The sequence below is a fragment of the Tinamus guttatus genome, unplaced genomic scaffold, assembly GCF_059628265.1.
Source record: "Tinamus guttatus ecotype Peru unplaced genomic scaffold, ASM5962826v1 Tinamus_guttatus_pri_ptg000008l, whole genome shotgun sequence".
Lineage (NCBI taxonomy): Eukaryota > Metazoa > Chordata > Aves > Tinamiformes > Tinamidae > Tinamus > Tinamus guttatus.
The window spans coordinates 1,742,573-1,756,938 of NW_028288542.1; the positions used below are offsets into that span (position 1 = coordinate 1,742,573).

The following is a 14,366-nucleotide window of genomic DNA, read 5'->3' on the forward strand; positions in this document are numbered from 1 at the left end:
TTTTTCTATTTAAATTCTTACATTTAGGTCTGTCTCCTTTAGACTCTTGTCTAAAGGAGAAAGCTGTTTTAAGGCATACAAAACTTTCATGAGAAGCAGCAGAAGTACAAGGATATTGTTCCTAACAATCTGATTGTCCTGATTTTTCACATTAAAAATCTTCATTTTTCTATTCTCAAATCAAAGAGTGTCCATCCTGTGTTCAACAGTGAGGTATAATTAAAGAGTAGTTGTGCACACAGAATTTCCTTATTTTTTTAGGATATATTCAGGCTTCTTTTTGCTCCTGTAGATTATACAAGCAACAGGATGGCATCTCATGGAAGGTCTAATGAACCCCTAGACAGGGGTTTCCTGTCTAGAAGACATTTCATGAATTACAACATCTCTTCTGGAGTCTTCTGACTGTATCGTATTGCAGAAAATACAGCCCATCCAGGGAGATAAACTCAACTGCAAGACTGAGGGGGGAATTAGTATAGGGATCTTCACTTACACACTTACACAGTGAAAGTGCATAACTATTTAAAGCTTGATTGTAATACAGAATGTTTTGATATTTACTTTAAAAAAATAATAATTGATATTTTGTTTCTTTCCTGCAATTTATCAGCATTTTGCAATATTTAGCTTTCTGCACAAAACTCAGTATTTCCAAGCATTTTCACTGATTTAATCATATTCCATACTCATGAGAGGATCTTCCCTATGACAGGGGAAGAGAGAATATTATTCAGAAATCAAAAATTACTTTAAAACTAGAAAAGATGTTATGCCATTTCATCAATTCATCATAGCTTTGCAAACTTTAAAATTGAACAGATTTTTAAGTGGACAGTGTCTTCGTAATCTCTTTTCCAAGCAAGGAAAGCAGTGAGATAATATGTATAAACCCTTTTCTCTCCAATCCCTCTCTATAAACATGTTGAATTTTGAAGAGGTTTCTGTAACCTTCATCACACATGTTTGCTCTTAAATCTCTCTCAGAACCTTTTCAACTAACTTCCAAAGAAATGCTGAAAACATCATTACAGATATTTTAAATTTGAAGGACAGAACAGTCAGAAAACTAATAGAAAAATAGAAGCTTTATATACTCACCATGCAATGGTCCAACTGCGATTGCACCACTTCCTGCTCAACACTTTTCATCTCCAACTTGGGCACCTGCAGTTTCACTTCATCTAAAATCCTTTTGCATTCTTGCAGACGCTGTTCGAAATTGGCTGGCTTCTGGAACAAGCGAAACTTTGTGGACACATCCTGCAACTTTTTCTGAAAGGCAAACATGGGTGAGTACGAAAAGCGAAAGTCAATCAATGTGGAAGATGAACATTGATGGGTTCCAGAATGCTGAGGATCCTTTTTCAAGCCGTACAGTTTCTCGATCTATATTTGAAGAACCAAAATCTTTGGGGTAAAATATCAGCTGCAGAGAATCTTTGTTTCCACGGGAGGAGGGAAATTTTCACCTCACCAAGGACAGCAGAGCCAGTGACTAAAGAGCTCCAACTTAGCTGAAGAAAGGAAAAATGTATTTATTTTTCAATATACAACATTTTGGTGGCAGGGGTAAAGAGGAAGATGAGGAGAGAGGTTTAATGGCTTGAGCGTAATATAAAGAAGAGTTCAAGAGTGAACACTCATGAGCTCTCTGCCATGATGCTGCTTCATGGTATAAGCAGTAAATCTCTTAGCCCCTCAGGGAAACACAACTAAAGTTTCTTGTCAGTAAGTAGGTCTGGCACAAAAACTGAGACTTAAAGTATAAAATAGATCTCTAATTTCTTTTCAAATGTCATAACCTAGAGGAAAAACAAGAAAGCAATTTGAAGGTAGTAAAATCTTTGACAAGCATGGCTTCTAATTTTCTAAATTTTCACAATTCATTATCGTTGTCAGCTAGTTATATTACTCACTTATATGATCTCTACCTCAAGGGAGGAAAAATAATTAAAAATAAAGCAAAGGAAAGGCATTTTAATTATTTACTGTACAGAGTAAGAACTCAGATCTTTTAGGAGTACACAGCAAACTCCTAGGAGGACATGCCTACTCCTAGGAGGACATGCCTTCCTATAGTTTGAGTAGCACTGAAATAACACTGGAAAAAAAAGTTTTTCAGAATTTATACTCAAGTTATCTCAGAAACCACAAACAGAAACAATTTCTGTCAAAGATTCAAGATAATGTTTTGTGATTTTACATTCTTCTCCTGTTATTAAATCAAGTAAAGTTAAAATATCACTTGAAATTAGTAAGAAGAAGGAAATGCATGCACTTATTCTCATCAAAAAATGCTAGTCATGAAGATAAGACGAAAGATGAAAACACTAACTTGTTCATTTCAGATAACTTCTCAAAAAGCTTTGTTTACAGCTTGTACATGCTTTTATGTCTTATCATGAAAACACTTGCAAAAAACTTCACAAAAAGCTCAGTAAAGTGATGATATCCTTAATAAGGTTAAAAAAAAAAAAAAAAAAAAGTCAAAGCTCAGATACTCAGAAATTAGCCAAAGAGATGGCTTTGTTTACTGTTTAATACTGTAACCAAATACAAACAATAATAATAATAATTTGTTTTCCAACCTGGTAAACTTTGGCACACATGCCAAAAATAAAAGTAGCAAAATAGACAAGAATCTTGCACAGATTAATTCGTTAAAACCAGAATTCTTCTCTTAAGTGTTAATAAGACCTTCTTCAATTTCAAACAATTTGTTTTAGGTCTAAAGCTAGATCAAATAAAGTACTAGCTAGCATTTTAAATCATTGATGGCAATGTGCTGCTAGCCCAGGTTTTAGTACTCTCCTGGTACCCTTTATTTACAATGTAAAATATAAATGAAGATGTAAGAAATAACTCAGAATACAAAGACAAAACAATACAGTTTTTATGTCTCAAATACAGTTCTATTAAAAAAATAGAAAATGTAAAAATACATTTTCAAGTATTTTTAACTCCAGATATTTTTATGTACATTAAATAGTATAGCAAAAAGCTTCTCTGTGGTGTTACTTGTTATAACTGGAGTACATTCAAAAGTCCCCTTACATAGTGCTACATACTTCAGTTCTGTATACTCTGGAACTGTTGCCAACTAATGAGGTATACACTAATCAAAAACTGCCAGTAAGGGAACAGAGCTGGTATGTGTTATCCACACTAATTGCCAGGATAGAGTGAAACAGCTAAAATATGAGAGATATCTAAAGAATCTTTCTTTTATAATAATAACACTAAAGCTGCTTGTTTGAATGAACGAAGGAAAGATACAGTAAGTAAAATTTCCATACCTGTGCCACATCAATTTGGGAAAAAACTCTTTTTGCAGCATCTTTACCCCGGTTCCGTTTCTTCATTTCTTCCAAACTAACCTCATGGCTTGTTAATTCAGATTGTATTTTCTGTTGAAAAACAAACACAAGAATAAGAACTGTTTGAAAATATGTTTATCTTGTCACAGTTATTTACAATAGTTAATTTTGAAGCATATTAAAAGTTATACAATTTTTATTTGATCATTGGAGGATATTTTAAAGAGCTACTTGTTCGCTGCACTGTAAATTATTTAGTTTAGTTTTTCTTGACCATAATAATTCCTTGTCCTGCTTGAACATGTAGTTGTCTGACATTGTGACAATAATGACATAATCTTGCTAAGGAAATTGTGACTAAACTGCAGGCAAAAATACAGACTTCTTTCTTCTGAAGAAAAGCAACTATTTCCGTTGGGAAGAAAATTGAAAAGTAATGACTGAAAAGCACAAATAGAAAAAGGATTTACTTTGCTATTCCTGTGTTTTGTTTATTATTTTCAGAGTGTCATCAGGAGAGTTGAGAGAAATCTGATCAAAATATCTTCTATGTATAACAACAATTTCATTTCACAGGTGTGTTATATCTAGGACATCATTCAATTTGTGGCATGTTACTAACCAGAATCTATCTTCAGTGTAGATAGGGAAAATGCACAATGATATGTAGTACATTACTGCACTGTCTTTATCCATTTTATGTAATTTTTACTTTTCCCTTCTGCAACCACTATGCAATCAAATAACCACAATATCTGCCTTGCTGGCTCATCATTATTCAACCTTGTAAAAAGAACAATTAACTTAAGCATGTCCTGTATAACACAATGCAATGGAAAATTATTAACGTAATACATTTTGCTACAACATAATTCTGAGTAATCCAAATAAATTTACATTGAAATTGTTAGAAAATGAGAGGCTTGTGTAAATGGAATTGCTAGACCAGTACCACTGAGGAAAAATTCTATATGAAAGAAATACAGGATATTTCCCCACAGGGAAAGATATTTAAGAAATATACTCCTGCAACAAAAAGTTGTTTTAGATTTATTTTTCCCCTATGTTTTACAACCATTTCTCAAATATACTAGCTAGCTGTTAACCAGCTGTAACTATAAATATATGCGTAATAATTAATCTTTTTACTCTAGTTACTTGTAAAATATGAAATTTGTGTAGTGAGTAAAACTTTAAAGAATTATGCAAATGAGGAAAAGCTGTTTTCAATTGTAATTTGATTCTTATATGTTTGCTTATAAGTAAAAATGAATATGAGATTATTTATTAATCACATCTTCCTAGGTTTTTAATTACAAAGCTGTATACATTCTACACTCCCTACTGCATAGGGGTTTTACAAGGTTATAATTTGCATACAAATATAACATGTATCTAACAGTACTGGATATAAAGCAGTTTCTCACAATTTATATTAGAAATATATTAAAATACATCTTAGGAGACAAACACAAAAATAATTAAGGAAATGAATTTATTAGTATTTTATTTCTGCATAGTATTTATTTAGAAATAAAATATTTTTTTCTGCAACAAAGCATTTGTCTAAGCAAAATCATTGACAGAAAACTGTAAATTTACATGAAATTTGTCATTTAAACTTATTATAATTGTACTTTTGGATCAAGCATTTTGATTTCTCAATGTCAAAGACATTTATTGAATGGTCAGTTCCATTTGGAGCAAAAGAAATTTTCTAAGTTACTTTGGGGAAAACCAGAAAGGTCAACTGCAAGGACAAAGCAATGCAAGGAGAGAAGGCTTACTTCTTTAGACTATTAGACTATTTATTTTCAGATTGTTTAGAATTTCTCACTTGAAGAGTATGAGCAGTATAAAAGGATTATTGACCATTTGTACAGCAAATGGACCAAATGGCTGAAAGTGGCACAGATTAAGTCAACTAATATATTGATGTCTTGGAAATCAGAACTGTATATGCAAAGAATATTAGTCTGAATATCATAAGAATATATCATATCACTTCTGTTATTTCAACCGTTTGTTTCTGCCTTTAACGCACCTCATCAATTAACTCTGATTTTTGCTGTGTTTTCCAGTTTAGTTTCCTGAACCTCAGAGCCACTCTGGAAAGTATATAATTGAACAATTCTTATCAGAGCAGGTCAGGACAGCCCAGCAGAGATAAGAGTTGGGTGTTAATAATTAGGTATTATGGGGCATTCCATGGAGATTGCTCTATCTTCGCCTTTCAAAATTGCTCTGCAGGACAGAGATGAAGCATCACCTTCTCTAACATCAAAATACAGAATTAGAGGGAACAAGCACATTAGAGGAAAGCATGAAAGAATAGTAGAAAAGATTATAGCAAGAAAAGATTTTCTGTAATTGCCACCACTGCTCACAGTCTCAGTAGAAAGATTAAGCTGGTCCTGAATGGATACAGGCTAATTTATGACACCTGTCTATGCTCCTTTTCATTCAGTTTTGACAGGACCAATTTGATATTCCTTTTTACATATCACCACTTTTGACTCATGAATGTATTACACAGACTTCTTCCAAATTTCCATATGAAAACATCAATTTTCTTCATTTCTACTATTGTTGCCTCTGTTCTCCTCAGTGCTTCCTGTCTATGTCGTCTTTTAATAGACAGTAAAGTCTTTGCAGCAAGAACTGCCTTCCTTCCACTATTTCTTGCACACTGCAGTATAATGTAGCATATGTAACAAATATATACCATTGTGCTTAAATTATGGAGTCCCATTATCCATTGCTCACTGTTAGGTGTTTTTTTTAAAACCAGTTTAATAATTTGGAAAATTTACATACATACACATACATACATATGTCTGTGTATGTGTGTGTGTATACATATGTGTGTACATATATGCATATATCTATATAAACTAAAGGATATGTACAAGATGAACAGGATAGCTTTAGCTTTGTAATGAGTATTACTTCTAGAGTAAAAGGCTTCCAGTTTCAGGGGCATTCGATCCATTATTTCTCTCTATTACTAATCTTGATTGTAAAAAGATGAACAGGGAAATGAAGAGAGTCTTGCTACACTGACACTGAAAAGCAGAGAACTGGCACTGTAGTTACTCCTTGAACAGCCTTTCATACCTTGAATCAGAGAAAATCAAGAGAACTAGCATTACACTTATTTCATTTAATACCTGAAAGAATGTGTTACAAAGCTACCTGTGAGCTAATGCATTATTAATAACATTTTTTAAAAAACTAATAGAACCTAAAGATCAACCTTGAACTATAAGGCTTGACTAAAAGTCACTACACATCAATATCAGGTAACACAGCTAGAGAATTACAGAGAGAAATGCCAGGTCTGCAAAGGTCAGCAAAATTAGAAAAATGAAATTAATTAATTAATTACAAGGCAGCTGTAGTCTATATCTATTACGCACATATAGATTTTAGCATGATTAACACTGTACTGTTATCACAGTCACAGTCAACGTAATATAAGCAAATCGTCAAAAAGTCTGAAAGACATTCTGAAAAAACAACAACAACAAACAAAAGCCCCAAAACACAATAAAATACTAAAACGTCAGTGAAACTACTTTTTTGGGGCAAGTCAAGGATACTTTTTTGTCTGCTCTTTAAGAAAGTTATCCCTGCTAGTTCTGTTAGCTTCAGGGACAGGGCAAGGCCACAAAAGGTATACCCGTCACTGCACATTATTGTACATATTGCCTTAATTTCAAATTGCCTGACCTCACTTTATTTTCTTATACAAGTTACCAGAAATTCATAGTACAGGGACTTACATTGCAATCAAAGATGATTCTTTGGTCTTTGGTTTGCAAGGTTAGCAAATTAATAACTTCTTAAAAGCCAGACAAATCCAGAAGAAAAAAAAAAGTTCAAATTATATTAGTATTAAGATATTCCCAGTTGGAACAGGGAAGATTTATATTCTGATATCGTTTGAACTTAGAGCAAAGAACTAGAAGATAAAACAATTCCCATAGACATAACATGGAAATGAGAGTGGCCAGTTTCCTAGTTCGAATTTGACATACAGACTTGCACAATAAAATAAGGTAAACTTAATGAGGTTTGGGTCATCAAACACTTGCAGCAAGAGGAGCAGGTTCAAAACAAGCTGTTAAAATCAACCAAAGTTTTCCCCTTCTTTCTGATCTCCCTTTCTCTTTCTAGTCCACTGCAGGAGAACAGTAATTCATTGAAATATGTTTACTAATTAAAAACCTGATTTCTAAAACCTGCTCCTGCACAAAAGGGTCATTCCCATTCTGTGACAACATCATAAAGTGGCCAGATCCTCCGAAACAAGCCTGCCCTGTTTTCTCCACAGGAAGATAAATGAAAGACACCAAAAGCTTTTCAATTCTAAGGCAAAGGCTTATTGAAACATTAAGTGATACATTAGAGCCAGGAAGCCCTGTAAGGAGAGGTCACTTCCATCTCTTGGATGATGCATAGTAAACAGAAAAAAAAAAAAAATAATAAAAAAAGACTTTCAACTTTCTCCCACCTTGCAAGGTTGGTCCTGTCCTCTCAAGATACTTTTCCTCTCCAGCAACTTTCCTGTCTAGTCCCTTTGCACAGGCTCTTTTATGAAGAATCCACTATGCAAAACATGCTTACAAAATAAACAAAATGGAGCAAACTAAGCTATTAGTTTGTTATAAAAAAACTATAGTTGCTAAAAAGAAAAAGCTATAGTAAGCTAGCTTTTACTATACTCATGCTAATCACTTCATATGCCACATCCTCCAATGAAATAAATCAGGCAACAGTAACACTGGACAATAAAACAGTGTTTTGTTCCCAGTAACTGAAAAATATCCAGCTAGACTAGTAAATCTTTCAGTGCTGAGTGGTGGTTCTGGAGCCCAGGATAATTAGCTTAATTTCAATCTCTTCCATAGGTTGTTCCAGGAAAAAAAGTTCTAATTTTAGCAGGGTTCATCACGTTTCTACCATAGATTTCATTAAAATCTACCACATAAAAGGCTTGGCGTTGCCAAGTCATCTGAGTTTTCCAGTGGTGCTACAATAAGATGATGATATGACATATGATATATGATTCGGGCATAATGGTGAAACTCTAACTGTTCTCTGCTTTTGTGTAAACTAATTCCTTATGAACTGTAATGTGAAAGATTAGCTCTACAATTAATGAGTCCTTCACATAATTTTTATACCAAAATTGTCTAGCTACAAAGGTGTAGCCCTGGTTATGATGTGCTCATGTAGTTCACAAATAACACATCGTCTCAAGAGGAGACACATGCTCCAAAAAAGTCTATTTACTTTTTAAGTGATTGTGTATGATATGTGTCCTTTCTTGAATTGCAGAGAACAGCTTGTCAGCTCCTTTTGGTGTATTACCTTTACTGATTTATAGGTCTGTAAGAGCATTCAGTCAGCATTCAATGTGCTCTCAAGAATGTTGCTTAGCTTAACCTCACATTCGCTTATTTCAGTAACGCTTCAGGCATAGATAGAATAACTATAAAACACTGAACCTAACAGTACTGATCCTTTACAATTCAATTTCTAGTGACTACTGGCCACATCGGTTACTAAGGAGTCAAATCTCAGCCTGATACACAAAGGTGAGGGAAAGCAAAAAAAAACATTTAGAGGGCATTCTGGTAAGTTCAGTTTTATAAATTGGAAGATCCTGATTCTAGGAAACCTCAAAAACTGTGTCTGAGGCAATTTCAGAACTGACAACTCTGAAAGGATGAGGAAGGTGGCAGAAGATCAGAAAAATGATGTTAAACTACCCATCTTTAAAAGTACAAAAAGAAGGAAAGAGATATTGGAACCCTTAGTATACTGAAAGATGATTTATGTTATCAAAACCCAATGACGTTATAGTTCTGGGAAAAAAAAAAAAAAAAGAGAGCGAAAGAAAGCAAGAGAAAACCAAATAATCTTGCATATACAAACTAAGATACAGCCCAAAGGTCAGACAGATGACCTGTCTACTCAGCACTGGTAAAGTCTCAACAGGAACAGTATTCCTAGCTTTAGGAACAACTTTTCAAGAAATAATAGTGTGCAAGTGAGAACTGCAAATCGTCAGAGGATAGAAACATGACTGATGAGGAAAACTTAATAAAATGGACATGGATATTAGCCATCTAATGCAATACGAGGTGTGCAGATGCTATAAAGAAGAGCAGAGATTAAGAATCTTCCAAGTACAGAATTCTGAACATGAATATTACCAGGCAGTCCCTTTCTGACCATTGATATTCTACACATCGCTGAGCAGGATAATTCTCTAAATTTCCAATGCAGAAAAAGTAGGAGTACGTATTTTTAACATTACACAGTTTACTAAGTAGACAATTGCGAATTCTTTGTCCCTAAATATTAGTCTGAAGGCAATGATGCATGGCATTATTTTCATTAAGAAAGACATCACATAGCTGAATAACTCTGCATTATAGCATCATATTTACTTTGCTTTCAAACATACCACAGTGATATCTTAACAGCAGACTAAAAAACATTTTCATTTAGGAAATTTTCAGACGTGGTATATATTACTACACAAGTGTAATTAAGGAGTTCATTGAAAAAAAATGGTATGTTATTTACTGCATTTCTGAGAAACACAATGTTGTTCATTTATTCTTCACTTTGCATTTTACACAGTTCTGCAGGCAGAACAATAGACCTTATTTTTTGGTACATTCAGCTATCTTCCCACTAATATAAACAAACAAACAAACACAGTCCATGTTTCAGAATAAGCAGAGTTACAAAGGTGAGAGACTCTCTCCCCCACCAAAAACTGTTATTTAATAATAAAGTTATAAATAATTATCTGAAAAATATTTTGTCATAGGAATGTAATATTTTCAGTACAGAAGTCTTGTCTTCCTATCCATTAAAGATTACTTGAGAAAAGCCAATGACATCATGGTAAATTCCTGCAATGAAGACTTCATTCCTTGTATTATCTTGGTGTATTTACAAACATGAAGGAAAGTTAAGTTGGGCAGTGAGATCAAACAGGCAAAAGCTAATATTTCTTCTAGAATATTGTTTTAGGCTTTACCCTATTCTAGTCTTCTTTTTCTTAGTTTGCCCTGAGGAATCTGAACTGATTTGGCTGAATACAGCAGTTGTTCTCAAAATAAGTTCATCAGTAGGGTGTGTTATGTGGCTGTGGCTCTAGCATTAAATTCCCAGTGCCACAGGGTGGAGTAAGAAGCACGCGGAATTTACGTTCAGAAAATGATCCAAAAAAAGACATGCTTAGCTCTGAGGATTTCTGTTTCTTTCTGAATAAATCAAACAGACCATTTTATTTAAAAAGGCTACCTGAATATCACCATTTTCTGAGATTCATTTCTGATCAGCTGAAACAAAAAAAGATGATTGCTCTTATCAAAGCTACAAGCAAATTTGAATTTTTGAAGCAAACACCCTGATATACAGAACCCACAAACCCTCAATGTTTTCCCAATGATAAATTCTTTCATATGCTCTTTTAGAAATGTAGCATGTTGCTGAACAGTTTGCTAACTCCCTCAGCACTGAAAAAAGATACCTCGCAGAAGCTATCATAATTGAACAAAAAATTCTCATTCCAGCTGTGCAGGCAACATTGTAGGATATCTTATTTGAATGCCTTGCTTTCAACTTAAGAGTTGTGACAGCACAAGCTCCATAGGAGTTGTGATCATTCAGTATTCTGCTATTCTGCTACTGTTTTTGCCTGGCTGCTCACTAATAGAATAAATCAGTCAATTTATCTGTTTCAAATTCACCGTACTTTTCATTTCCCCCTAAGGATTTTAAAGAACTTCACAACTGAACTTCAGCAAACTTCCATGTTTGCACTGAATCTGCTAAGTTGTTAATTTAATTTTGTTCGTTCTTCCAACTTAAAATAAGAACACAAAAAGGTAAAAACTCAGTAGACTCTATGCAGTTTTACCCATAGTGGATATGAAATCAATGTCAGAGAAAAAAGTACAAGAACAAAAATGAATTCTGAATAAACACTGAATAGGAGTTTTCCTATGCCATTTTTCCTGTGCCAGTTAAATTTGGCTGAATTTTATGCTGCTTCAGTCGCTGAAACTCTGAACACCTCCCTTTTCTTAAAAAGCTTGTGATCACTGTCAATATTGCATTTAAGGATATACATAAATCTGATGTGTCCATGGGAGATATGAAGTACCACTGAAAAATGCTACAAGGTATAGGGTCCAACTTAAAAAAACAAAAAAAGAAGAAAGAAAAGCACATTTCCTTATTAAGTTTTCTCATGTGATAGAGTTATATAACAAGATAAGAATTTAAACAGATACATCTTTAACAAATACTGATTTATATTTTATTTCACCTAATAATCCTCTGCATTATTCACATTTCACAGATGAAAAATAATTTAGGAGGATCAGATGATTATTAATATAGTTTAGGATTCCAAGTGGAGTGGTAAATCACCTGACTCAAATTCCATTCTCACACTGATGTACGTTAGAAGCAACTAAATCAGAATATGTTTCACAAGAAGACTGAATGCAAATATGATCTTGTTTTTTCTAACCACAACTTGCTTATTCATGCACAGATATCTACATGTACTTACAAACATACATACTAGAAAAGAAATGGAAAGTTGCAACTATCCTCATTTTAATTCAAAAGACATGGAAACTTTTAACTTTCAAGGTTAGAAAACATAGTTTTGGGGGCTGTGTTACTACCACATCTCCTTTGCATTTCAGCAGGATGTACGGATGCTCTTAGGTGAGATGTCTTCAGCTTCTTACAACAGCTCTGAAAGTATTTAAGACCACCTAAGCTACTCCTTGTGTGGTAACTGTATTTCAGAACGTTTTAAAACTACACAGGCAAACCAGAAAAAGCAATTGAATGTATATTCTAAAAATCATTATAAAACATCCATTTTCAATTTTCCTGTAGAATTTTCTGTTTTGTTTTTGTAATCAGACTTCCCAAATTTCGGCTGAACAGAAAATTTACAGAAAAGGTGTTGCATGACATATCATACATTGTTAATCACTTTAACACCAGTTATTTGATTTTATTTTAACTTGTACTTTCACCATTTTTATGATGCTGTAAAGCAGATGTTACAGAGGAAAAACTAAAAAGGTACAAATGAATCAGATATATAATTTTATTTCTAACTCAAAGGGTAGATAAATCATTTATACGGAAGAAAGGGAAGAAAAAGGGAAAGAAAGAGAAGTGTTGAGTTTCTGTTAAACTTATATAGTAATATAATCATAATTTATGTACATACTAGGTAATAAATAATAATGTTGTCTGAGCCACAGTAATTTAGTAACAATCCCTAAGCCATGTAAACAGCTTTTCAAAAGAGCCATCTAAGAGTGAATGAAGATGATGAGTTCCTTCCTCCTGGGAAGGAAATGGGCTTTTAAGAGTCACATTGTTTATTACTGCCCTTTCAAAGCTGCTGGGTAGTGTCCTAAATCATGTTCAGTTCTCTGTATCTTCTGGACAGGTACAGAAAAAACAAAAGGAAATTAAGCCTTTACTCAAAAATGAACTCAGACCTCTCAAAGTAATCAGCTTTAAAAATTCACTTGCACCTTCATACTGATCACGTTAAATATCCCCCCTTACTATTAGGAGCCTTAAGGACACCAACCCATCTATGGATCATCGGGAAAACCAGTAAGCACAGCAGTTCCACCTGTGTAGAACTTACCTGTGCTTCCTGAGGGACCTGGGCTGCATCAACCCTGTCTGCAAGGTAGGCTGTTAACTGCTTGTCGATGGTCAGGATTGACTCTTGAATTAAGCGGAGGGTTTTGTCAATCTCCTGTGCAGACTGAATACTCTGTTCCAGACTCTTCTGTCTTCTCACGGCCTAAAAGCAATGACAATATTATTAATACTACTACTAACAACACTAAAATACAAGAGTTTGGCACACAGTTTTTTTTTTTTCTTTCTCCTAGAAAAGGAAGGCTAAGAATCAAAAGTAGCACTCCCGACTTGTGCACGTCCACCTTTCTGTATGATAAATTGCGGATCTTTTTGCCTCCCATTCAGCTCTTTTTTGGTAAAAAACAAACAAACAAACAAGCTAGAACCCCCTCAGCTGCCCGGACCAGTTCTAATGACTGCAGGGCCCTGAGAAACCACTATATGCACTGAGGTGAGCGGATGCTGGCAAAGCACCCTGATGCGCAGGCTTTCACTCTGAGGCGTAGCGGTCCGACTGATCTTATTACATAGTTCAGGAGATTTTGTTTTAAGGAGAGCAGGGTTACTGCCAGCACAATCCCATCCGCGACGATCCACTTCAGCAGGAGAGAGGGCTCTCTCTTGAGGAGCCCTCACATGTGAACTATAAATAACTTTCTGGGAGAGAGATCCCCTACTCCAAAAAAAAATGTGGGAACTTTGTCGTGTTCCCACCTTTTGAACTGAGGTCTCTCTCAACCTCAGAAGTCGACTCTCACTTCTTTTCCACCATGAGCGCTGTGGCAGGTTGCTTACTGCCATTAAACAGCCCTTTCCTCCAGAAAGATGCTTTATTTTCAAAGGAGCACCCTTTAAGATTTACTACCTCATAACATTCTTCTCCTTCAGATTTGCCCCAAGAACCCACCTGTGTTTAAACATTTGACATAAATGCCTCGGTGTGCTTGAACTTTGAATACAGTTTAACAGTTTAATACAGTGATGACCAGGGATTTTTTTCCATCTTTTGTTGTGCTCACCTGCTATAGCACTTCTTAGAGCACAGTTTCTGCCTAGCAGAGTGTCTGCTCTGTGTCTTCTACATAAACTGAACACACTGACTATCAACAATTTCAAATACAACATGGATTTTTTTGCACAAGTCCAGCCATACTACTGTCCACAGAATAAAGTGACTAGTTCTCTTTGATGGCATGAATCAAAGGAGGAGAAAGAAAGAAAGTCTTCTTCAAATAACAGTTACGTGTGTTGTCATATTTTTTTGAGTCAAACCTTTCTTTTTTTCCCTCTCTCTCTTTTTTTTTTTTTTTGTTCAAATTCTTG

The 14,366-nt window shown here is 34.5% G+C and overlaps 1 protein-coding gene across 7 annotated transcripts in view; it reads right to left on the bottom strand.

Moving 5' to 3' along the window:
- The window catches only part of DMD (dystrophin), a 1,078,552-nt gene that overhangs the window by 634,153 nt on the left and 430,033 nt on the right, over window positions 1-14,366 (bottom strand). For all 7 annotated transcript variants that reach the window (XM_088521823.1, XM_088521851.1, XM_088521829.1 and 4 more), the window contains exons 29-31: window positions 13,042-13,203; window positions 3,300-3,410; window positions 1,102-1,275 (exon numbers count right to left, since the gene is read on the bottom strand). In XM_088521823.1, the coding sequence (XP_088377949.1) occupies window positions 1,102-1,275; window positions 3,300-3,410; window positions 13,042-13,203 (447 nt within the window). The remainder of the gene's footprint in view (window positions 1-1,101; window positions 1,276-3,299; window positions 3,411-13,041; window positions 13,204-14,366) is intronic.